Source organism: Bufo gargarizans, chromosome 1 (genome assembly GCF_014858855.1).
Source record: "Bufo gargarizans isolate SCDJY-AF-19 chromosome 1, ASM1485885v1, whole genome shotgun sequence".
Classification (NCBI taxonomy): Eukaryota; Metazoa; Chordata; class Amphibia; order Anura; family Bufonidae; genus Bufo; species Bufo gargarizans.
Genome location: NC_058080.1, coordinates 304,906,099 through 304,933,531, shown reverse-complemented (window position 1 = coordinate 304,933,531; position 27,433 = coordinate 304,906,099). Strand labels below are relative to the sequence as shown.

Below are 27,433 nucleotides of genomic sequence, written 5' to 3'. Positions count from 1 at the left end.
TACATCTCATAAATAAAATCCAGTGTGACCAATTGCCTTCAGAAGTCACCTAATCCAGGGTTCCCCAACTCCAGTCCTCAGGGCCCACTTGCCGGTCAGGATTTAGGAGTATCCCACAGAATGAATACCTGTGGTAAATCCTGATGCATGGACACTAATTATATCAGCTGCCCAATACTAAGGAAATCCTGAAAACATGACCGGCAGCTGAGCCCTGAGGACTGGAGTTGAGGACCACTGACCTAATCAGTAAATAGCGTCGACCTGTGCGTAATTATTCTCAGTATAACTACAGCTGTTCTGAGTAGGCTTCAGAGGATTGTTAGTGAATATTAGTGATCAAACAGCATCTTGAAAACCAAGGAACACACCAGACAGGTCAGGAATAAAGTTGTGGAGAAGTGTAAAGCAGGGTTAGAGTATAAAAAAATATCCCAAGCTCTGAACTTCTCACTGTGCACTGTTCAATCCACTATCTGAAAATGGAAGAAGTGTGGCACCTACCAAGACATGGTCATCCACCTAAATTTATAGCCCAGGCAAAGAGAACACTAATTAGAGAAGCAGCCAAGAGGCCCACTGTCACTCTGGAGGAGCTGCAGACATCCACAGCTCAGGTGGGAGAATCTGTCAACAGGAGAACTATTAGTCGTGTACTCCACAATTCTGGCAAATCTTTATGGAAGAGTGGCAAGAAGAAGGACCCTTAACATATAGCCAGAGCGACAATGGAATGGTTTAGATCAAAGCATATTCATGTGTTAGAATGGTCCAGTCAAAGTACAGACCTAAATCCCATTGAGAATCTGTCGCAAGACTTGAAAATTGCTGTTCACATATGCTATCCATCAAATCTGACTAAGCTTGAGCTATTTTGCAAAGAAGAATGGGCAAAAATGTCAGCCTCTAGATATGCAAAGCTGGTAGAAACATACCCCAAAAGACTTGCAGCTGTAATTGAAGCGTTAGGTCTTCCTACAAAGTATTGACTCGGGGGGCTGAATACAAATGCACCCCACGCTTTCCAGATTTTTATTTATTACAAATTTTGAAAACTGTGTAACCTTTTCTTTTCCCGTCACACATACTTTCTACTTTGTCTTGGTCTATCACATACAATCCCAACAAAATACATTTACGTTTATGGGTTTAATGTGAAAAATGTGGAAAAGTTCAAGGGGTATGAATACTTTTTCAATGCATTGTAGCAAGCATTAAAGGGTTTCTGTTACTAGATTTAACCCTATTAGGCTAACTGACATTAGCGATGTGCTAATGTCAGCTAAACCTAACAAGCCTATTGCTACTTTTATCTATGCCCCGTTATGCCAGAAATCAAGCTTTTATAATATGCTAATTAGCCTCCTCTAGGAAGGGGGGGGGGGGGGCGTTGTTCCTGCTCCTAGAGGCTTCATTCTTCCACCTTTGTCGCCTCCCTCCAAGTCCTGATTGACAGGGCCAGGCAGCACTCGCATCTGTCTGCCAGCCCTGTGCTCTGGTGAAATATCGCGCCGTTCAGCATTCGATGCAGGTGCGGTGAGGGAAAGACCGCCTCTTATTTAGACTTGTAATGTACTGTACTTCTACTATACAGTAAAAGTCTCTTTATTTATTTTTTAACGTAACTGTCTATGCAGCTATATAGTGTAGTGGTTAAAGTTCTGGGCTATGATGCAAAAGCTGTGAGTTCAAATCCTGTTGCAAACTTTTTCAGAAATAGAGGTTAAATTATATTTATATATTTTATATTTTGTTTAGTAATTGTAAAAAATGTATGGCACAAAATAAATGTATAATTACGAGAAGAAAAAATGATATATACTGTATGTGTGTGTATATGTGTGTGTGTGTGTGTGTGTATATATATATATATATATATATATATAGTAGAAAAACGGACAGCACATCCAGTAGAAAATCGTGGTTTAATAGCCCATGTGGGACAGTGAAGCAACGTTTCGGCTTGGACACAGAGCCTTTCTCCGAGCTGAAACGTTGCTTCACTGTCCCACATGGGCTATTAAACCACGATTTTCTACTGGATGTGCTGTCCATTTTTCTACTATTACTCTGGGGTAAGGAGTTACACCCTTGGACATAGCACCCGCTGTATATATTTTTGTGAATTGGTGCTGCTATTTTTTTCTTTTTGTGTGTGTGTGTGTGTGTATATATATATATTGTGACAGGGTGTCACAATGTTTTGCAGAGAAAGTGCTGGATGATGTGTACATTGCACCAAGTTTCCGGCACTTCATGTTTTAAAAGGCTCCAGGAAGGTTTGGTTTTCTTTGTATCCAGAAGCTTCCTGGGAAAAAGAAAGCCAGTTTAGGGTCCTGGAGCCGGTCAGGGAAGAGTTGGGTGGGTTCCCTGACCACCCGGAGCCAGTCCCGGTTTTACCTGCCTGGGGGACTGCTCACACAGATGTACTAATTAAGTCAGCAGCCCTGACCCAGGAGCTCTCTCTCTGGGAGTCTGGGCAGTCTGTTTGAGAAGCTGCAAGCCTAGGAGCTCTGAGAGCGATTGGCTTCTCCACCTAACTACTGAACTATAAGTTGCTCTGTTTTCCCCTTGAAAATGCTCTTTGTGTTTTGTGTTATAAGTTTAGCTAGGGCTGCCGAGTGAGATAGGCAGGAGCCAGACGGCTATTGTTATTTTGGTTTTTGTTTGTTGTTTTGAGCAACTTGCAAAATAAATTAGCAACAGTGTGACGCACAAGCTACAAAGGTGTCGATTGTTCCTGTTTCTGCCCAAAACAACCCCGTTGGAAGGTGTAACAGTTCACAATATATATATATATATATATATATATAATCTATCAAGAAAAAAGGGCAGCACTGACTGAAAAAATGAAAAAAGAGGGTGCAAAGCCCATAAGCTTACCCAATATACAGAAGACAAAAAGCGAGCAGCACTCTAATTCGTAAAATAGTAAAGTCAAACTTTATTCACCCATATGGTAAGGCTACGTTTCGGCTCAATACCTGAGCCTTTCTCAAGTCTTGAGAAAGGCTCAGGTATTGAGCTGAAACGTTGCCTTACCACATGGGTGAATAAAGGTTGAGTTCACTATTTTGCGAATTGGAGTCCTGCTCGCTTTTTTCGAATTTGAGTGCTGCCCGCTTTTTGTCATATATACAGTATGTATGTATACATTATGTATTGGCAGCACTCCAAGGTAAAAATAAAAAAACTTTTATTCACCCAAGCTTTTCATTTATTACCTTGAAGTGCTGCCCTTTTTTGCCTTTTATACTTTGGGTAATTGCTTATTGCCTTGGGTAATTGTTTAAATTAAGTTTAGCCTCTATTTCTGAAAAAATTGTGACAGGATTTCTGCATCACAGCCCAGAACTTCAACCACTACACTATATAGCTGCATATCCAGTCACTTAAAAAAAAAAAATTGAGATCTCTACTGTATAGGTCTCAGTAGACGTACAGTACAGTAGAAGTCTCATTATTTTATTTATTTATTATTCTGGCTATGCAGCTATTATAGCTGAGTGGTTAAGTGTCTTGCTTCTAATACAGAAGGTCATGAGTTTAAATCCCGGCAAAAACTTTTCAAAATTCACTGGGATGTCCCCAAGCACTGACTCCATAGCTATATATGGAGTCAGAGCAGGGACTCCTAAGCAGAACTAGAGTCCTGACACCCTCCCCTCTTCAGAGCAGGGGGTGCCTGGTTAAATGCTCGGTTTCTCCCATTGACTTCCATTGTGCTCGGTGGAGCACTCGTGCATTGTGAAGTGGTCTACTCGAGCACACAAGCACTTTGGTGCTCAATCAACACTGGTGGCTGCCAGTGAAAAGGGTCTTTAAACTTATAGGCACATAGGGGTCATTTATCATTATTGGCGTATTTTTTTATGGCGTGGAAAATTGGTCTTAAACTACACCAGTAAGGGAGCTGGCATAGTTTAAAGTGTGTTGTACAGCCAGCGGTACCAAGTGCCAAAGTTATGTAGAGGCCTGCGCCTCTACAGAAGTTTGGTGCATCCGCTAGCGTCTAAATTGCTGGTCTTAATAAATGACCCCATATAATTTAACTACTGCATCCATTTGTGATATACTGCTCGAATAGAAGAGCCGATTATTGGAAACAAATATTTATATTCCAAATAATTGGCCCGAAATCGTGCACTATAATAGGTAAGTTTTTACTAAAAATATATATTTATTGGATTTATCTATTGAAGTCAGCTAATACATTTAAATTTGAGAAGACACTGTACATGTCCTTTACATGACACTGTACAAGACACTAGCTAAATGCATTACAACATATCCAGAAAACTGTCAGGCCTATTGTGGCTTATTGTAGACAATGTAGCATCTCATAAATAAAGCACAAATTAAATGCAGCAAAAACAAGGAAAACGCACTGGAAGCTGAAATTCCACCAATACGTAAAGTTGTTGAAAGAGGCACGACCGCGAGCATGCAGCCATTTTTTTCTCCTACAGAAATGTTCTATCTTTGTCCTCAAGGACTTACGCATGCGGACAGCACATGGCTGTTCTGTCCGCATCTTTTGCGGCCCGGCCCCATTGAGATGAATGAGTCCGTGTCTGATCCCAAAAAAATGTGGATCGGACGTAGACCAAAACTACGGCTGTGTGAGTCACAATTCTGTGAAATGTTTCTAGGGTTTTCGCTGCACTGTGGGTGAAGCTGCTTACATTTGTGTGCCATTGCTCCACCATAACACCGTCCAGCACCCTCCTCTTGGGTGGTTGACAGTTCCTGGGGTTTCAGAGCCAGTGGAGATGACGCAGAGGAAGACAGGTGCACCGAATGGAGCAGCCTCGTCCATGGTGCACTGAATACTTTATTATATTTGTATAAAAATGAAAAGAAGCATTTCTCATCATTAGAGGTCCAGATTTTCATAAGTAAGGTATGAGTATTTTTCAAGACACCTACCCTACATGGCGATGTGCTTACTTTGAAACTGATTTTGGAGGTGACAGGTTTCCTTTAAGTATGCAGGACATAGCATGTAGTCATCTGTTCATCTGAGCTAATATTTAGTTGTTAACTCCCACTCCCATCATGGGGATTATATTAGGAACACATCATTTACAACATGTAAGCAAAACAAAAGCATTGTTGTGAGTAGAACACACTCTTAAAGTGATCCTGTCACATGCCTTTTTTTTTCTACATATACTACTTGGGTTTAGGATACTGAACATTTCTCTGTCAGAACTGTCAGCTATAGCATTATGTATGAAAAGCAGATATAATACAGTGTGTGCTGTATGTGAATTACTGGAGAAAAGTTCAGATAAAAGCCCAGGCCATTACATGTGCTGGACAGTGAATAACGGCTATGTGATGGCTGTTTCAGTAACAGCGTTTTTTAGAACCAATTAAACTTCATGTTTTTTTTTATTTACCGGCTAGTAGTGAATAACCGTTTTCACAGCTGTATAGACAGGAGTGCATCCATCTAATGGCCATAAAAATGGGTTAAAGTGCCTTTCAGGGGTTAAAATAAAAATCCCATTAAATGCGCTGATACTCGCTCTGCACTGGAGGGAACTAGAAGGACTTGACGCTCTCATGTGACATTATGCTGGGAACATCAGGTATTTTCAGTTCCCTCTAGTGCAGCGCGAGTGTCAGCGTGTTCAAGGCCCCTTTCACACGGGAAAAGGTGCAGGTGCGTTGCGGGAACATGCACGTTTTTTCCGCGCGAGTGCAAAACATTGTAATGCGTTTTGCACGTGCGTGAGAAAAATCGGCATGTTTGGTACTCAAACCCGAACTTCTTCACAGAAGTTCGGGCTTGGGATCGGTGTTCTGTAGACTGCTATTATTTTCCCTTATAACCATGTTATAAGGGAAAATAATACATTCTGAATACAGAATGCATAGTAAGATAGCGCTGGAGGGGTTAGATTTTTTTTTTTTTTAACTCACCTTAATCCACTTGTTCGCGCAGCCCGGCTTCTCTTATGTGCTGTGTACAGGAAAAGGACCTGTGGTGATGTCACTCTGGTCATCACATGGTCCGTCACATGATCCATCACCATGGTAAAAAAGATCGTGTGATGGACCATGTGATGACCGGAGTGACGTCACCACAGGTCCTTTTCCTGTACACAGCACAGAAGAGAAGCCGGGCTGCGCGAGCAAGTGGATTAAGGTGAGTTAAATTTTTATTTTATTTTTTAAATCCCTTCAGCGCTATTGTACTATGCATTCTGTATTCAGAATGCTATTATTTTCCCTTATAACTATGTTAAATAATAAAGATCGGGTCCCCATCCCGATCGTCTCCTAGCAACTGTGCGTGAAAATCGCACCGCATCCGCACTTGCCTGCGGATGCTTGTGATTTTCACGCAGCCCAATTCACTTCTATGGGGCCTGCATTGCGTGAAAAACGCACAAAATAGAGCTTGCTGCGATTTTCATGTGAAAATCACTGCTCATGTGATCAGCCCCATAGAAATGAATGGGTCCGGATTCAGTGCGGGTGCAATGCGTTCAACTCACGCATTGCACCCACGCGGAAAACTCGCCCGTGTGAAAGGGGCCCAAGTGGATGAGGGATGTATCTTTTTTCGTATATGCAGCAAATTTGGTGCCGCTATTGGGGAGCCTTATTTATACTGGGGGAACTATCGGAGGGCATTTTTATACAGGGTGGCACTATTGGGGGTATTTTATATACAGGGAGCACTGTGGGGGCCATTTTATATACAGGGGGCACTGTGGGGGGCCATTTTATATATGGGCAGCATTGTGAGGGGCATATTATATTCAGGGGCACTGTAGAGGGCCTTGTTTCGGGCTACTATGGGGTGCATTATAGACACTGTGGGGGTATACCGAGGGCACTGTAGGGGTTGGGATGCTAAAAAAATCATAATAAATTATTCTGTATTTTATGGCTGTTTTTAAAACGGTCATTAAAAATGGACAAAAGGCCTGACATTTTTTTTTATTTTTTATTTACTGTCGTGTGAATGTAGCCTTACTCTACTCCAGTAATTGACATACACTGCATTATAACTTCTTTTTGTACCTAATGCTACAATAAAGACTATATTGATAGCGCCATAGTTAGAACACTATTCCCTAGCAGAATAAAGACATGCTGGGGGTTTAATATGCAAATCAGGTGACAGGTCCCACAGAAAACAAAAGACATTATATCCAACCTACATGCTGGTACTATGATATTGCCATCTCTAATGCAACATTTTGAAACAGGCATTGGTATAATCTGGATTCAAGGCAGCAATATGTAGTAACTGTGCATTGGGTCAATACATCCAGAATTGCTACCTCTTTGACATTATACTTGTATAGAAGTAAATAACGCAATCCTGATGTAATTTAGGCTACTTTCACACTTGCGCTTGATCGGATCCGTTCTGAACGGATCCGATCATATTAATGCAGACGGAGGCTCCGTTCAGTACGGATCCGTCTGCATTAATAACTTAGAAAAAATTCTAAGTGTGAAAGCAGCCTGAGCGGATCCGTTCAGACTTTCAATGTAAAGTCAATGGGGGACGGATCCGCTTGAAGATTGAGCCATAGGGTGACATCTTCAAGCGGATCCGTTCCCATTGACTTACATTGTAAGTCTGAACGGATCCGCTCGCCTCCGCACGGCCAGGCGGACAGCTGAACGCTGCAAGCAGCGTTCAGCTGTCCGCCTGTCCGTGCGGAGGCGAGCGGAGCGGAGGCTGAACGCCGCCAGACTGATGCAGTCTGAGCGGATCCGCATCCATTCAGACTGCATCAGGGCTGGACGGAGGCGTTTGGGTCCGCTCGTGAGCTCCTTCAAACGGAGCTCACGAGCAGACAGCCGAACGCTAGTGTGAAAGGAGCCTTATACACTCATTTCTACAGTTTTTAGCCATCCTTGCACATTAGTTTGTTCTGGCAGTAGATAGGCTGCCACTAGAGGGGTCTGGTAGTGACTTTCTCATCTTTTGCCGTTCATGTGTATGAGGGAGTCAGCAGGAATAGCTGGTATGGGGACCTTTAATTCAGATATTATCATGGAAATGTTTTAACCTACAAAAAAGACATTGGGGTCATTTATCAAACTGGTGTGAAGTAGAACTGGCTTAGTTGTCCAAAGCAACCAATCAGATTCCGCCTTTCATTTTGCAAAGGAGCTGTCAAAAATGAAAGGTGGAATCTAATTGATTGCTATATTCAGGCAACTAAACCAGTCCTACTTTACATCAGTTTGATAAATCTCCCCCATTAACTCCTTCTATATGAGACATATTATAAACTCTTGTACCAAAAAAGGAAATCAAATACCCCACCAGCCTGCCGGCTACAGGCTGTGAATCTATGAATCTTCTTAGGGGCTGTGTCAGTGTGATCATGGACATATGATAATAATTATAGCAATAACATAACAATAAACTTTCTCATGCAATAGTTTAAGTGCTGTGAACAAGAGTTTCCCTTTACTTACTGGCACATACAGAGAATCATGACATTACATTTATATACTGTATTATAATTTACATTATTTTATTATAGCAGGGCACTATTGCTAATATAAGACCACACTAAGACTCTGATCGTCTAAAAATTATTTAATATGTTTTTATTTTTATTTTTGATGAGCTTTGTGACATACACATATTTATGTGACATGACTTACCTTTTCCAGTTTGACAGGACTGGCAGTAGTCACTGACATAGGATACCTGGTGGATAGCCTCTTTCCCTCTAATCGTTGCCCAATATATCTGTCATGTAATCCAATTAATGTGGTAGATTTTTTGACCGATGCCTCGCGGAAACTTTTAAACTCAGGACTTCTACAAAGAATTGGAGTATTTGTCACCGTGGTGTTGCATACTTCAACTTTCCACCACATCTTTTCCTCCCCTGCATTGTAGCGTTGATCCATCACATTCCAGCTGCTTGAGACATAGCTGTGACTGTGGGGGACATGATGGCTTGTCACTGGGACATCAGATCTGAAGATTCCATTTTCTTGCTGCTTATTGCTTAATCCAGCACCTTGATCGTGGAGATACGTTGTGTGGCTTGCTTTGGCATGTGGCAGTGTGCTTCCTTGGGCAGTATTTGTGCTTTCCTTGGTGCCATTGCTCATTGCTAAGCAGATGTTTAAGCATGACACTGTGTTCTGGGCAGAACTGCCTGCCTCTGTCTTCAGCTTGCTACAGGCAGGCTGTGTGTCTTCTCTCACAGGAGAATTTGGCCTCCTAGTGTCACATGCCTTTCTGCTTGCAGCTAAGAAAGTTTTCTCTGCCAAGCAGCACGCCTTCTGTGATCGCTCAGCACATTTGCTTGGTGACTTCAGCTGGATATAGAGGAAGGAAGTTTTCATCTGTTGCTGCTCTGCCATTTCCTCAGCATGAACTTGTCAAGAGATAGTTGTGTATTCAACCTTGGAAAAGTATGGAACCTTTCCCGAGAGCACCCCAAAATCCTCATCTTCTAAACATCTCATACCTGAAGCAATAAAGAACATCTCTTGTTATGTCCAATATTCACAATGATATGAGTAACAGCTATTGATTCTCTCATTGAAGAGCATTTCCTATAGCTAGTTTCACACTAGCGTTAAGAGTTCTCTGGCATGAAACTATTTTTGTCTGGCCTAATGCTGGCTTATTTGCCAGGTAGTGCCAGCTCTCTCCCAGATCCCATTATAGTCAGTGGGGTCGGCGGCCATGAGGTGACATCCGGCTATGCCAGATCCAGAGAGTTCCAGCTGGCTGTTCTCTGCCGGAGACCACTTAATGCAGATGTGAAAGAGGCAAATAAAATCAAAAACACTTTCAAATGTAAGTCCTTGAGTAAATGTAAGTCCACCTTCACCCTCCGGATTTTGGTCAGTACTTACAGAGAAAAATTATAATGGAAAGGTTTGTGCTTCTTCTGTTTTGGACCCACTACTGCTTTTGATGTACAATACTGACCAAATACTGACCATGTGAAAGTGGCCTTACTCATTTGTCAAGTCAATAAAAATCTATTTGGTTATTTCTCTGTTACTTCTGCCTCAATATGGAAAATACTACAGTCTCTGCAGGTGTTGTCAAAAAGGATCATAAATCTCATAATTATGTAGAATGTATGTTTCAGATCTACTGGACAGAATGATGCTTTATGGAATGATTAGTTAATCTATTGCAAGTTAGTGTGATAGCAAAGAAATACAATGCTATGTTAATAAAGTCATAAATTGTAGACAACCTTGTGATAAAAAGACGACCTATCTTGTAGCATATATTATATATGTGATTGTATGAGTTATATCCCATATTGTACTGAGCATTGTGTATATAATAATGAAGGCCCTTCAGCCCTGCTGAGTCTGGGAGGCTGTGGTGGTAGGAACATCTTCTTTGTAATCCAATTAGCATGTTTCAGTAAGATGCTAATACCAGGTGGTGAGTCAACTGGGCCCTTTTTTTGTATGTTTTAATTAGGTAAGCACAGAACCTCATACACAAATATCTTAATCCCATGGAAATGCATGAAGGCCTAGACATTGAGTCTCTACCCACAGGGGGTGGTCTAGCGGCTGTAGATCTATATAGGAATATGAGTAAATATATCAAAAGTTGTAAATCATTCCTGTTAAGACCTATGTGTTAATGATTTAATAATTGCGTTTGGTACATGGTGGGCCTAGCAGGAACACCCCATACCTTACTGCATGCATTCCCATGTAGCAAGGATCTTCTCTTCTGTAAAGCCTACATATTTCATATGTGGCGTCTATATGATTGGTATGGTGAAACATGAATTATGGAACCATATATGCACCTGTATCTCTGTAGGTGCAGGCTTGAAGACATACTTTGTTCATATTTCATATTTGCTGGTTAGATGAGGAGGCGTGAGTGAACAGAATGAAGAATTGCCTCACCCAGGGCTAAACCAAGACAGAGGAGGCTGTCCTCCAACCGCACCTCTTCTACTGAGGGGACATATAAATACGTGACGTGGTCATTTTAGTTGACACATGTTGGGTATCCAATCTGATTGGACTGTGTACATCTTTCTTCTCTATCTTCAGTCACTTACCACACAACACTAAATATTAGACTTTCTGTTTTTTACCTTTTCATTTTCAGAACTATTTCTGCACATGTACAGTCAGGTCCATAAATATTGGGACATGACACAATTCTAACATTTTTGGCTTTATACACCACCACAATGGATTTGAAATGAAACAAACAAGATGTGCTTTACCTGCAGACAGGTAACCTGTCAGGACCTGTCAGCTTTAATTTGAGGGTATTTACATCCAAATCAGGTGATCGGTATAGGAATTACAACAGTTTTCATATGTGCCTCCCACTTGTTAAGGGACCAAAAGTAATGGGACAATTGGCTTCTCAGCTGTTCTATGGCCAGGTGTGTGTTATTCCCTCATTATCCCAATTACAATGAGCAGATAAAAGGTCCAGAGTTCATTTCAAGTGTGCTATTTGCATTTGGAATCTGTTGCTGTCAACTCTCAAGATGAGATCCAAAGAGCTGTCACTATTAATGAGGCAAGCCATCATTAGGCTAAAAAAACACAACAAACCCATCAGAGAGATAGCAAATACATTAGGCGTGGCCAAAACAACTTATTGGAACATCCTTAAAAAGAAGAAACGCACCGGTGAGCTCAGCAACACCAAAAGACCACGGAAAACAACTGTGGTGGATGACCGAAGAATTATTTCCCTGGTGAAGAAAACACCCTTCACAACAGTTGGCCAGATCCAGAACACTCTCCAGGAGGTAGGGGTATGTTTGTCAAAGTCAACAATCAAGAGAAGACTTCACCAGAGTGAATACAGAGGGTTCACCACAAGATGTAAACCATTGGTGAGCCTCAAAAACAGGAAGGCCAGATTAGAGTTTTCCAAATGACATCTAAAAAAGCCTTCACAGTTCTGGAACAACATCCTATGGACAGATGAGACCAAGATCAACTTGTACTAGAGTGATGGGAAGAGAAGAGTATGGAGAAGGAAAGGAATGCTCATGATCCTAAGCATACCACCTCAATAGTGAAGCATGGTGGTGGTAGTGTCATGGCGTGGGCATGTATGGCTGCCAATGGAACTGGTTCGCTTCTATTTATTGATGATGTGACTGCTGACAAAAGCAGCAGGATGAATTCTGAAGTGTTTCGGGCAATATTATCTGCTCATATTCAGCCAAATGCTTCAGAAATCATTGGATGGCACTTCACAGTGCAGAGGGACAATGACCCAAAGCATACTGCAAAATCAACCAAAGAGTTTTTTAAGAGAAAGAAGTGGAATGTTATGCAATGGCCAAGTCAATCACGTGACCTGAATCTGATTAAGCATGCATTTCACTTGCTGAAGACAAAACTGAAGGGAAAATGCCCCAGGAACAAGCCCGAACTGAAGACAGTTGCAGTAGAGGCTAGTGATGAGCGGCAGGTGCCATATTCGATTTCGACGAAATTCGCGAATATTCGATAGAATATTCGTTTCATATTCGTCGAAATCGAATATTCGTCATTATTCTTGTTATCGCGATTAATATGCGATTTAAATAATTGCGTATTGCGATTTTTAACTTAAAGGCTACTCTCCTATTGAAATCGCAATTCGATTATTTCAAGTTATAATAATCGAATTTCGATTTTAACTTGAAGGCTACTCTCCTATTGAAATAGCAACGCGATTATTTCAAGTTATAATAATCGAATTTCGATTTTAACTTAGCACTGCTATATTCCATATTCGTTAATTCTAGCCTAATATGGAATATAGCAGTGCTAAGTTAAAATCGAAATTCGATTATTATAACTTGAATTAATCGAATTGCGATTTCAACTTGGTTTACTATGGTTGGCTTGGTAGAATTAGCGAATATGACGAATATATTCGTTATATTCCACAAAACGAATATGGCGAATGTATTCGTCATATTCCACAAAACGAAGATAACGAAATATTCTCCATCTTCGTTTTAGCTACCTATTCATCAACTTCGCTAATTCTAGCAATCATATAGGAAAGTTTACTATAGAGACAGCTAAGTTTAATTCGCTATGCGATTATATTACTTTGCTTTTTTTTATAAATAGAATAATTATAATAATTATCAGGTATTATAATTATTCTATTTTTTTTTTTTTAAAAGCAGTCATATAATCGCATAGCGAATTAAACTTAGCTGTCTCTATAGTAAACTTTCCTATATGATTGCTAGAATTAGCGAAGTTGATGAATAGGTAGCTAAAACGAAGATGGAGAATATTTCGTTATCTTCGTTTTGTGGAATATGACGAATACATTCGCCATATTCGTTTTGTGGAATATAACGAATATATTCGTCATATTCGCTAATTCTACCAAGCCAACCATAGTAAACCAAGTTGAAATCGCAATTCGATTAATTCAAGTTATAATAATCGAATTTCGATTTTAACTTAGCACTGCTATATTCCATATTAGGCTAGAATTAACGAATATGGAATATAGCAGTGCTAAGTTAAAATCGAAATTCGATTATTATAACTTGAAATAATCGCATTGCTATTTCAATAGGAGAGTAGCCTTTAAGTTAAAATCGAAATTCGATTATTATAACTTGAAATAATCAAATTGCGATTTTAACGTAATTCTCAAATCCGACAGTACATTCTAGTATATGGAGACGTTCCCATTGGTGATGGGGACGCTCCATGAGCACGGAAGTCGGCAGAAGCGGCAACGGGCACTGACTGGAGCAGCCAGGAAGCCAGGAATCCAAAGGACAGGTAAGAACAACTTTAGGGAAGTGGGAAAGAAAAAAATATTAAAAAAAACAAAAAAAAACGAATATTCGAAATATCGAATTTATATCACTATATTCAAAATATTCGCTAATTAGCGAAGTGCCGATATTCGCGAAAAAAATTCGATATTCGAATATTCGCGCTCAACACTAGTAGAGGCCTGGCAGAGCATCAGCAGGGATGAAACCCAGCGTCTGGTGATGTCTATGCGTTCCAGACTTCAGGCAAAGGATTTGCAACTAAGTATTAAAAAGTGAAAGTTTGATTTATGATTATTATTCTGTCCCATTACTTTTGGTCCCTTAACAAGTGGGAGGCACATATGCAAACTGTTGTAATTCCTACACCGTTCACCTGATTTGTATGTAAATACCCTCAAATTAAAGCTGACAGTCTGTAGTTAAAGCGCATATTGTTTGTTTCATTTCAAATCCATTGTGGTGGTGTATAGAGCCAAAAATGTAAAAATTGTGTCGATGTTCCAATATTTATGGATCTGACTGTATGTATGTCTATTTCTTGCAGAGCATCGCAGGCCTGGAGGAGAAGGAGCACAGGGAAGCAGGAAAGGTTGAGTTCACATTACAATTATTTGGTCAGTTATTTCCATCAGTTATTGTTAGCCAAAACTAGGTGCGGGACAAAAACACAGAGCAGGTGGATAACTTTACATTATACCGTATCTCTGAGTAGGCTTACTACTGGTTTTGGCTCGTAATAACAGATAGAAACTGACCAAATAACTGAAGTATGAATTCAGCCTAAGTAATCTTCCCTTTACGGGTCCTGGCAAGTGGAGGAGGGAGGGTGGAGGTTGCCCCCCTTATTCTTGCACAAACCCTTTAAGGTTAAAGAGGTTGTCTGGGCTTTTTATTATTGATGACTTATCCTCAGTATCATCAATTTCAGATCGGCGGGTGTCCAGCACTCAGCATCCCCACCGCTGTATGGGGAGATGGCACATGCAGTGCGCACGTGCCGTCTCCCCTCTCTCTTCCTTCCCGCTGCTGCTGTCCCATAGACATACAGCAACAAACAGGAAGAGAGAAGGGAGATGGCACGTGCACACTGCATGTGCCTTCTCCCCGTAGAGCTGATCAGCTGGGGTGCCGGATATCGGACCCTCACCAATCTCGCTAATGACCTATCCTGAGAATAGGTCATCAATATTAAAAAGTCAGGAGAACTCCTTTACAGTAGCGCCGCAGCTTTCTTTCAGATTTTCCTAGGCCGGTTGCGTCACATTCATTGTTCAAGTGGCCTAGGAGCAGCTCAGTATGGTTGCTATACAATGTACGGAGCTTGATAACCTGCGAGAAGGAAGCAGCGCTCAAAGGAGCGCTGCTGCCTTCTCTAAACAGCTGATCGGCAGGGGCCCTAGGTGTCGGACCACCATCGATCAGATACTGATGACTTATCTATAGAGTAGGTCATCTGTAAAGAAATACTGGAAAACCATTTTAATACCCATTGTTAATATTAAGGGTGCCTTTACACGCAGTAGAATTTGCTGCAAAAAATTTCTGCAACTGAAAATCAGTTCCATTCATCTGAATGGAATCCTCGTGCTTAACACCAAAACACCCCCATTCAGATCAATGGAAATGATTTTTAATCGCTGAAATTTTCTGCAACAAATTTTGCTGCATGTGAAGGCACCCTAAAACACTTTATGTGATGTCTGTTATCCAAGAGCTGAAATGGGAACATCGTTTAGTCTTTGTGTCATACTCAAAGGAGGAAGGCTGAACTTGCCTCTTCTGATGAAGGCGCTAAGTAGTGTAGCATTGGATTTCTGAGAAAGGATCTGCATTAGAAATGAGCAAAGTTCTCTAAAATTCGATTTGGCAGGTTCGCAGAGTTTTACAAAAAAATTTGCTTCATGATGAATTTCTAAAACTTAACATTTCTTAGAATTAGAATTTCTTAGAACTTAGAATTTCTAAAACGAACTTGGATAAAACAGAATTCATCATCTTTCCCCCATCTTGCTCAACCCCCCCAACAAACCTATCTATCACGATCAATGGCTGCACACCCTCCCCAGTCAACCAAGTCCGCTGCCTTGGAGTGACCTTGGATTCTGCCCTTTCCTTCTGACCACACATCCAAGCCCTTTCCACCACCTGCTGCCTCCAACTCAAAAACATCTTGTACATGCCCTCATCATCTCCCTCCTAGACTACTGCAACACTCTCCTCTGTGGCCTTCCATCTAGCACCCCTCCAATCTATCCTCAACTCTGCTGCCTGACTAATTCACCTCTCACCCTATTACTCCTCTGCCTCTCCCCTCTGCTAATCCTTTCACTGGCTCCCCATTGCCCAGCAAATTCACTTCAAAGTACTAACAAATACATACAAGGCCGTCCATAACCTGTCCCCTCCCTACATCTCTGAGCTACTTTCCCGATACATCCCCACATGCAATCTCCGATCCTCACAAGACTTCTTCTCTCCTCTCCTCTTATCGCCTCTTCCCACAATCGACTCCAAGATTTCTCCCATGCATCCCCCATACTCTGGAACTCGCTACCCCAACATATCAGACTCTCACCTACAGTGGAATCCTTCAAAAGAAACCTGAAAACCCACCACTTCAGACAAGCCTACAACCAGTGACCCTGCTGCCTCTATACCGCCATGACCAACTTAACCCGCACCTACTGTGTCCTTCTCCCATACCATGTAGATTGTAAGCCCTCACGGGCAGGGCCCTCTCTCCTTCTGTACCAGTTTGTAACTCATCTTGTTTATGATTAGTACAATTGTCTGTATTATGTATGTGCACCCCTTATCACATGTACAGCGCCATGGAATGAATGGCGCTTTAATAATAAATAATAATAATTACTTCATCACAAAGCACATTTCTTTGTAAATAGCAGGTGCAATTACAGGGCACGGCGATTGTGCCGCCCCCCATCATTGAACGTCTCAGATGCCGCATTTATCACTCATCGCTGAATCTGAGATCCATATTAAAGCATTTTAGTTTTTGTAATAAAAAAAAAATTAATTGTACTTACCTCATCCATTTGATCCTTTTATTTTAGCTCACAGACAATAGCCTGTAGCCTGCACTTATAGCAAACTCACTTGCTCCAAAAAGGATACACTGTGTGTACTAGTTAAGGGGAATTCTACACAATTTGAGGAACAGAACAAATATGATCATCTCTAAACTTCCTTGTAAATAAAACCACAATGCGAGATATAAATATCACTTTTTTCTATGATATTCTTAAAGGAGTTGTCCGGCCTAGGAACCAACAACCCCAGTGGTTGGAACCAGTGTCCAGGTTAAAAAAAATCACATCCCAGGTAGGCTTTTCCCAAAGGATGTGTAGGGGATGGAAATGATAACAGACTCCTACCTGGTGGTAGTTGGGTTGGCAGCATGTATTGCAGGAGGGCAAGTGAAGGGCTTTATAATGGCAGCTGTGCAATGGTGGTACCAGTGTAGGGGTAACAAATCCCGTAACTGAGGTACTTTGGGTAGTTCATAATTTAAGACAATGGTAGCATTCGGTTTACACTCTCCAGAGTACATACACAATACTTCTAAAGCTTAACATGGAACAACTGGCAGTAAGTAGGCTAATGCCTCATGCACATGCGAAAAAGGGACCCGCAGAAAATACGGATGATGTCCATGTGCATTCCATATTTTGCGGAACAGGCACGACTGGGCTCTAATAGAACAGTACTGACCTTGTCCGTAATGCAGACAATAATCGGACATATTCCATTTTTTTTGCGGAACGGAACTACGGGCATACGGAAACAGAATGCACATTCCGTTGTTTTTGCGGACCCATTGAAGTGAATGGTTCCGCATAAAAAAAACGGACATGGTAAGAAAATACGTCTCTCTATCACAGGGGTACTCAAGTACTTTTTGTAAAGGTCCACATAGCCGAGTCTGCCGTAGGATGAAGGTCCGAGCTGCAAAACAAAAAAAAAAATACAAGGAGGCAAAACACCATTGGCGTGTAGCGCTGCATTAGTATAATTTTTCTTTACAATAATCCACACCTCCAAGCCCACCTAATCTTCTTTCTGCCGACCAAACAGTAAGAATGTCCTTTCAGTGCCCCCTAACAATAATTATGCCCCTTGAATGCCCCTTAGACAGTATGATATCTCTTTAGTGCTCCACAGAGTGTGATACCTCTAAGTGCACCTTCACAGCAGGGTGATCCCTTGGTGCCCCCACACATTACGATGCTCCTTAGTGCCTCTGACACTTTGCGATGCCTCCTTAGTTCCTCCCCACAGAGTATGAATACCCTAAGTACCCCCTCATAGTAGTAATGCCCTCTCTTTGCCCCTTTCACAGTAGTAATGCCCTATCTATGCCCCTTCACAGTTGTAATGCCCTCTTTGTGCCACCTTCATAGTAATAATTCCCATTGTGCCTCCTTCACAGTAATAATGCCCCTTAATAGTAGTAATACCCATTGTAGCCCCTTCGAATTAATAATGCCCATTGTGCCCCCTTAATAGTAGTAATGCCCACTGTGTCCCCTTAATAGTAGTAATGCCCACTGTGCTCCCTTAATAGTAGTAATGCCCACTGTGCCCCTTAATATTAGTAATGCCCACTGTGCCCCCTTTACAGTAATAAAGCCCATTGTGCCCCCTTCACAGTAATAATGCCCTCTGTGCCCCCTCCATAGTAGAAATCCCCATTGTGCCCCCTTAATAGTAGTAATGCCCTTAGTGCTAGTAACGCCCATTGTACACCCTTCAAAGTAATAATGCCCATTGTGCCCCTTAATAGTAGTAATGCCCTCTGTGCTAGTAATGCCCATTGTGCCCCCTTCACAGTAATAATTCCCTCTGTGCCCCCTTCATAGTAGTAATGCCCTCTGTGCACTGTGCCCCCTTTAGAGTAGCAATGCCCTCTGTGCACTGTGCCCCCTCCATAGTAGAAATGCCCATTGTGCCCCCTTCACATTAGCAATGCCCAGTGTGCCCCCTCCAGAGTAAAAAATGCCCATTGTGCCCTCTTCACATTAGCAATGCCCATTGTGCCCCCTCCAGAGTAGAAATGCCCATTGTGCCCCCTCCAGAGTAGAAATACCCATTGTGCCCCCCAGAGTAGAAATGCCCATTGTGCCCCCTTCACATTTACAATGCCCATTGTAACCCCCTTCAGAGTAGAAATGCCTATTTTGCCCCCTCTGTGTTGAAAAAACAAAAAACAAAAAAAAAAACACAGTACCTACTCCTGAAGCTCACAGTCCTCTCTCCCTGCAGACACAGATCACTCTGCAGCAAGGTGTGGGCGGGGCTTATGCAGATTTCCGGATTGCAGGCTCCGCCCACACACAGCCGCCAGATCTGTGCTTGCAGGCTGAATGAGGAAGCAGGAAGAAGTCTTCCTGCTTCACCATTCAGAGAGCCGCTGGCCTGAAGGAGGGGAGGAGCGCGGGGAGCAGAGTGGTAAGTGACAGGACCGCAGCTCCCAGCGTTCCAGCAATGAGCCCTTCCATCTGTATTGATGGAAGCGCTCATTGCTTCTGGACTGTGGCACCCCCTGAGAGCTGGAACCCGGGTGCATGCAGGGGTCCGGACAGCTGGCAACCACGGTCCGGATTCGGACCGCGGTCCGCCAGTTGAGTACCCCTGCTCTATCAGATTCAAACTGCTTTCCAAGTCAAATGAAGGGATACACAATCCAAATATTTACCACAGTTCCCACAGTGAGGGGAAGATCCTCCAGTGGGTAGCTAATCCATGGTATAAGCATGGTGGACATGTGAGGTTATGTAGCATTTCCACTGTCAGTAAGGCTGATGCTGTATAAAAGTGATTGCACTTACTGTCTGACCTTTGCACTAATCCTTCACTTTGGTCCCACACAGTCTATAAATGCTGTACTTCTTTCTTTCTCAGAGGATGGTGGTAGTTGTTGAGATGCAATGACGAGGAGTCCTTAAAGTAGGTCTCCACACACATAGGCCAATGTGCAGAGAGCCCAGGAGAGAGGAGTGATAGTAGCAAGAATGGTGGTTCTAGTTTTTACTCACTCTGACGCTTCCCTAGGCAGTGTGTAGTGTCCCACTAGGTAAATGTGGGCACTACACAAGGGTCAATTGGGTCACGTTGTTTCCACCTCCTGCGGGACAGGGTCATTGTATTTTATATAATGTGTTATTGTGTATTTTCCCTGTAATATCTGTGTATCAGGCCTGTTAGGATGTAGTTACTCCTCCTAGACAGTAGAGGGAGCTAGGGAACCCCTAGTATTTATAGTCAGACCCAGCTTAGGGAGAGGGAGTCAAGAGTCAGCAGAGTTGGGAGTTGAGAGTGTGTACTTTAGCCTGAGTGGAGTTGAAGGCCAACTACTGCCATGCAGCTAGATAGCCCAGGCTTCTAGTTTGCCACCAGGGGAAGAGTTGCCTACTGAGAGAAACTAAGTTCCTACAAAGTACAGTGCAGAGCAAAAGTGTTTCCAGCTGAACCAGAGAGCTGAAGGGCAGAAGGGCCTATTTAAAGTAAGGAGACATATACCTGAGGAAGTTTTCCCTAACCAAGGATAAAGCCAGCAATAGGGCATACGGGCCTTGGGATAAAGACAGACAGGATTCTGAGGAAAAGTGCAGCCTGGTCTGTAAGTATTTAACCCTCTGAGTATCTTGCAAAAACATTGTGCCTGCCAATTGATGTAAAGCCTGCATGTTACTATCTCTGACCTATAGAACTTTTACCAAAGACTGTATATAGTCAGGGCCGGTGCTACCATAAGGCAGACCAAGCGGCTGCCTTAGGGCGCACCCTGGGGGAGGGCGGAAAAATGTGACATGGAGGGGGAGAAATGTGACATGGGGGGCTGATGTGACATGAAGGGGGAGAAATGTGACATGGAGGGCTGATGTCACATGGAGGGGGAGAAATGTGACATGGAGGGCTGATGTGACATAGGGGGGTGATTTTTTGACATGGAGGGGGAGAAATGTGACATGGGGGCATGATGGCTGACATGGGGGTATGATGGCTTACATGGGGGGCTGATGGCTGAAATGGCAGCATGATGGCTTACATGGGGGTCTGATCTGAGGTCTGATTAACATTGGGGGTCTGATTGCTGGTCTGACCTGAGGTGGGTCAGACCAGGTGAGCTGCGAGGGGGGCGCCAAAATGTAGCTTCGCTTGTGTTGGCAAAAATCCTTGCACCGGCCCTGTATATAGTTAACTGTTTCAGTAAACAGAAGTTTTGGTTCACCACTACATCGTGTTCCTCAATTATTACTCCAATAAATCGGCGTGCCACCGTTACCGGCACTGCCGTCACAAATTTAAAGGTATCTTGCCACCGGCACATTAAAAACACCTGCAACATCCAGGGCACCTCATCTACCATCAGGCCTGGTCCCTATACACAGAGTGCCCCAGAGGTCCCCTGTGCCAGCCTCTCCATCACTGCTGTACGTCTGCCCAGGGTATATAAAAGACTGAGTACTATAACCACCCTTGGTTAGTAACTACCCCTGTGACCTCACCATTCGCCTCACCCTGCAGGGCTGCGTACTGCAAGTGTATGGATAAGAGATTTGTACTTTCCTTCCCTTTGGGGCACACCCTGGTCCTGGGGTTTCTCCTGTCCGATGGTGGTTCGGGGTGCCTTTGTCAGCTGATGATTGCATGGTGGTGCAATGTGATGGTACATGCAATAAAAATGTGTTAAAGTGTCTTTCAGAGGTTAAAATAAAATCCCATTGAATGCGCTGACACTCGCTCTGCACTGGAGGGAACTGGAAGGACTTGACACTCTCATGATGCTGGGAACATCAGGTATTTTCAGTTCCTTCTAGTGCAGTGAAAGTGTCAGCGTGTTCAAGTGGGTGAGGGATGTATTTTTTTTTTCGTATGCAGCTAATTTGGTGCCGCTATTGGGGAGCCTTATTTATACTGGGGGCACTATTGGAGGGCATTTTATATACAGGGTGACACTATTGAGGGTATTTTATATGCAAAGACTTAACAGCAGAATGGTTCTTCACAAAAGAGTCAAGTTTGAGTACATTATGAATAAATTTACACAGGTCTTTATTCACACATTATTTACAATTGGCCACTAGGACCATAGATGTCCCTTGATTTACACGTGTTACCATTCATTTCTATGGGGCTGTGCACATGAGCAGTGATTTTCACGCATCACTTGTGCGTTGCGTGAAAATCGCAGCATGCTCTATTTTGTGCATTTTTCACGCAACGCAGGCCCTATAGAAGTGAATGGGGCTGCGTGAAAATCACAAGCATCCGCAAGCAAGTGCGGATGCGATGCGATTTTCATGCATGGTCGCTAGGTGACGATCGGGATGGGTACCCGATCTTTATATTTTCCCTTATAACTATGTTTTAAGGGAAAATAATAGCATTCTTAATACAGAATGCTTAGTAAAATGTGGATTGAGGGATTAAAAAATAAAATAAAAAATTAACTCACCTCCTCCTCTTGATCGCGTAGTTGCCGATCTCTTCTTACTTCTTTAATCATGAGCTGCATCACCGTGGTGATGGACCATGTAATTGGACCATGTGATGAGCTAAGTGACGTCACCACAGGTCCTGAAGAAAGAGCAGAGACCGGCAGCTATGGAGGAGGTGAGTCAATTTATTTTGTAAACCTCAATTGACCTTCTACTAAGAATTCTGTATTAAAGAATGCTATTATTTTCCCTTATAACCATGTGATAAGGGAAAATAATAAAATCTACACTACAACTAACCCAAACCCGAACTTCATTGAAGAAGTTCTGGTCTGGGTACTACATTCAGTTTTTTCTCACACGCGTGCAAAACGCATTGCACTGGCGCGGAAAAAACTGAACCACGCAACGCAATCGCAGTCAAAACTGACTGAAATTGTGTGCTCACTCGCACGATTTCCCCACCACACACCCGCATCCTATCCAGCCCCATTCCGTAACGCCCGTGTGAAAGAGGCCTTATAGTCCCCTTGTGGGACTATATGCACTTTTGTGCTGAAGTACTTTTTGAAGTTCTAAAAGCCTGCTGTTTTTCTATATTCTGTTTTAGTTTGATAAAGACCGTAATTGGCCGAAACGTAACATCAACATTTGCCGCAGATTCAATAAACGCAAAGCATATTTCTATGGAACCACAGTTCATTGTGATTTTTTTCTTGAGTTTTCTCTTCATGCTTAGTAAAAATAGGGCGGATCTATAAGTCCCACCTATAGAGCCCCCAGTAGTAATTTGAATGCCTTTAATGTCCCCTGGATTTGCAGTGCCCCCTGTAGTTATATTCCTCCCTCCTCCATACGGTCCCATGTAAATAACATCACATCGGCTCTCCATCCCCCTCCAATATACAGTCCCATGGAAATAACATCCCTCTCTATCTAGAGCTCCCTCCAACATACAGTCTCATGTAAATAACATCACTCCCTCTAGCCCAGGCAACACTGCCTCTTTATGACTGGGAGCTTTTGTCACACTGCCTGTCCAGGAGCCTGCTCTGCTGTGTTACTGAGTCTTGCCAACACAACACACCTCTATATTCCTGCTGCACTGCAACTGCTGCTGTTGTTCTTCTGGGTCCCTAAAAACTTTTTAGTAAAAGCCAAGGTTGCACAGCTTGCACTCTGTTTTAGGCTATTGCTGAGTTGAGCCTCGCTTCCTGCCAGCCCAGTGCTGATAAGACGAGCGAGAAGCATTCGAGCCAGCCTGACTTCCTGTGCGCCCACAGGATAACTAGTAAGAGAAGAAGTGAGGAGGAGCCAGCAGCCAATCAGGATAGAAGATCCACTGCAGTCGTCGCTGCCGTACTTAGTGGAGAGGTATTGCACTGGCGCCGCCGGCACCCGACTATGTGAGTGAGTCAGCTGAGCTGAGCCAGCCAAGGAATTAGATGTCATGCCGCAGCTGATGTAAGTCGAGTAGCTGCCTTAATAGATGTAATATCGCAGTGTGCAGCACTGCAGCCACCCACCACCAGTCTCCCGAGTCCCGAGGTTCAGGGCAGTGGTAGTTTGATTCGGGGCCCTGGCCCCGGATAAAAAGCCCTAGTGACGCCCCTGTTAGAAAGTTATGTGTACCCCAAAATGGCGCCATTAAAAACGACATGTCCCGCTAAAAAACAAGCCATCATAAAGCTATATAAACGGAAAAAGTTATAGCTCTTGGAACGTGACGATGAAAAAAGGAAAAAAAAAACGCTTGGTCAGTAATGCCCAAAACAGACTGGTCACTAAGGGATTAATCATCAAAAATAGGGGTGCAACATTTCTCTTTCCCTATGCAAACTTGGTGGTGCCCAACATCAGACTAAGTTCTGCTACTTTTTCTTACAGTTAATGGTGCTATAGGTTTCCATGGCGGGATGTGGTCTAGTGGACATATTCAGGTTCCACCTTTGTTAAGTCTGTTCAGGTACCAAAATACTTAACTCTCCTAAGCAGGTTTGCTAAAGAGCCTTTAAGCTTCAGTTTATCTCCACAGGGCTTCTACACACACCTCCTCTCAATGCTGGAATGCTCCTCAAATATATATTTTGCTCTTTTCTCGACTGCAGTTGATTTTAAGCTTTCTCTAGCTGGTTCACTATACAGGGATGTGTTCACCACTTCCACTTCACTGTCTAGACATCAACTGTTTCTACACTCAATGCTCTATTCTTAATCTTAGTCTACGGGGAGGGTAGCGGACACCCATTTAGCATCTGGTTGCCATGGTCTATAAAATATTTTGCAGCATGAATCTATGCACCTACAATAAACCACATTTTAAAACCCGTTTCCAGTGCACCACTGCTTCAGCAGTGGGATGCTGCACATGCAGATGCTTCTTCTCTCCTAGATTGTTGAACTCAACTACAAAGCTCCTGACTTGCCTTCTCCCACTGAACAGGGCAAAACAGCAAAACGATGTTCTCATTTCATGTCTTGGATTACAAACCTCACGCAGAAAAAAGTGCATTATCATTAATAATGGACATTAACCCATTAAGAAGCAAATTAACCATTAGCAGTAGCCCTATGGGGTACTGCAGAAGTGCAAACTCAGCAAATATTAACCATTGATATTTTGACAACTTCAGCAGTGAACCACCAGGTCACTGCACTGCTAGATTGCATATTTTCCTATTAAAAATCATTATTTCCTAGACATCAAAATATAAAAAAAATACTTAATGCGCTTTTTGCAGGACTGGGCTTACCCATAGACACAACACAGTAAAGAAAACACTGTGCTGAGGAATTTACATATGAAATCTCCTCTATGCATCATACATTTATCTATTATTACTTGTAGTAGGACACCAAGAGAGACCACCAACAGAAAGACAAGCTGTAGATCAGAATTACACCAGTTTTCTGGCTTAGTGAGTTTAGCACCATCAATATGTTTATCAAGTACCTCACCATCAAAAGGGGGGTAAAGGGAAGTTCGATAGCTGCACCGTAATCCTCAGTGTGCAAATGCAATGTAGTGTAATATACTGAAGGTGAAATGAATAGGGAAGAGAAAAGGGCAGGGGTGCACCACCAATAAGGCCAGGTGAGGTGATCTTCTCAGGCAGCACCAGGTAGAGGCAAGAGGGGGCAGCGGAAGGACCATGGGCAATGAGTGCTTTTATTGTGGCAAAGGGGCTAGGTTAAGAAATTGGCATGGGGGGGGGGGGGGGGGGGCGCTGTTTAAGGTTTTGCCTTAGGCAGCAGAAAGGCTAGCTGCACCCCTGGAAAAGGGTATTAGAAAAGTTGGTTGTAGTATAATAAAATGTATAAATGTTTATTGTTGAAATCATATCACATTCTGAAATGCATAAACCCATAATTAATATAATTACTGACTTTTAGCAGATGTTCGGGGAGCAGAGATAATGGTTCCCTAATGACATCAGTCATAAACTGTTCTTCACTCATGTTATTTTATAACACTGTAATGCATTGTTGTAGAAACATGGGCCCCTAGAGAGCAAATTCCACACTGGTGAAACATGCACACCAGCTATGTACTAGCAATCTCATTGTATGAGCACTTACATTTGAAAGAAACAACATACTGACTAGACCGTTTGGTGCTACATTGGCATTATTGAATAGGCTCGGTTGTGACAGTGGCTTATTCTGGTGACTCGATATATAGCAATATGTGTTACTTCTGTATATTAAGATAAGAATACCGGGAAGACTGGAAGTGATGTGGAACATTTGAAATCAGCCTGAGATTGGGTCAAGAGCATTGAAGGTTTACATATTTCAGTACTGTCTGGCCTGTGTTTTCTATGCCAGATTCGGTCACAGCTGATGACATTTCTGTGCACTGATCCAGCGTCTACAGCCCTAAATAGTTAGACAGAAAAACTGTGCATGAAGCACATTTCTGTCTGGCACAGGTTGATGTTGGGTGACGTAAAACTATTATAGGAAACTATGGGATCAGTTTTGTTCCTCTATTAACCGCTCAGCTCTTTCCAGCGCAGCCATAGCGGCGAATAGAGAGGTGGCTGCAGCTTGTTCTCCCTCAGCTTTCCCTCACTTCAGGGGCCCCTGAACATAGGAGTGGTTCCAGAGGTGGGACCCACACCTACCTGACATTTGTCAGATCTCCTAGCAATATGCCACAAATATTGAGAGGACAAAACACATTTAAATAGTCAATTTGTTTCTACTGAGATTAGTAGGTTTGGCTAATGTTTGTGTAATATGTGTGCCAACATGTGAAAGTTTTTCCTGAGAATAATTTACTATAAAAATATTTTACAGAGAAATAAAACTGCAACAACAAAAAATAACCCTGTGAGAGAAAATGAAAGGGGGAAAAAAATACGCACTAGAACGTAAAATAAATAGTTTTTCTGCAGATTGCACAGATAATCTTCAGCAAAGTACAATATCATAGAAGTAGAGTTGAGCTAATTTATTGAAATGTATTTTGGGTTTGAATTGTACAAGTCTGGATAAATTCAACCTGATCCACAAGTGCCCTGATTGCCCTGAAAAGTCATGTATGACACTCTGAGGTCTCCTAGGAGATTATGAAAAGATGATAGGAATGATATGGTATCAGATAATTGAACAAGCAGACAATAACTGACACTGACTCTAGCTTTCCCTGAATCTTTCCCTAGATATATCCCTCAACACTGAGCCTCATACTAAAAAACACTGATCCTAACATACCCTAAAGATATCAGTATGGAAAACCCTAATCTGTAGTAATGCCTCTAGCATGAACAACAGTAGCGCTAGGAGTTATTATAGAGACAAGTAAAACAAACTGGAATCAAGACTGATACAAAAGAGAAAACTAAACAGAAGATACAAGACTCAGGAACAAGGACTCGACCAGAATAACCGTAAAAACGAAACCACATTGACAAGAGGTAAACCAGGCAAGGAAGAAGATGCTAAAATATATGCTAAATTCAAATGCACAGAGCGTATGCTATAATCAACAACCCACTGCAAAAGCCAGAAATATTTAAAGGGAGGCTAACTAATCAGGAACTCCTCTTTCAAAGGAACCTGGCTGCAGCAGAGAGCTGACCCACACATACATCAGCAAATTCCTACTGATCATAACATTTACTGCATACAGTTTCAGCCTCTACATAGAAATGTGTACAAGCAGACATATAATGTATTGAGTGCACACATAATCTT

The 27,433-nt window shown here is 42.5% G+C and overlaps 1 protein-coding gene across 1 annotated transcript in view; it reads right to left on the bottom strand.

Moving 5' to 3' along the window:
• Positions 1-27,433, bottom strand: part of PSD3 (pleckstrin and Sec7 domain containing 3) — a 693,256-nt gene that overhangs the window by 575,896 nt on the left and 89,927 nt on the right. The window contains exon 2 of the mRNA XM_044305119.1: positions 8,653-9,473. Coding sequence (XP_044161054.1) covers positions 8,653-9,366 — 714 coding nt within the window. The 5' untranslated portion in view covers positions 9,367-9,473. The remainder of the gene's footprint in view (positions 1-8,652; positions 9,474-27,433) is intronic.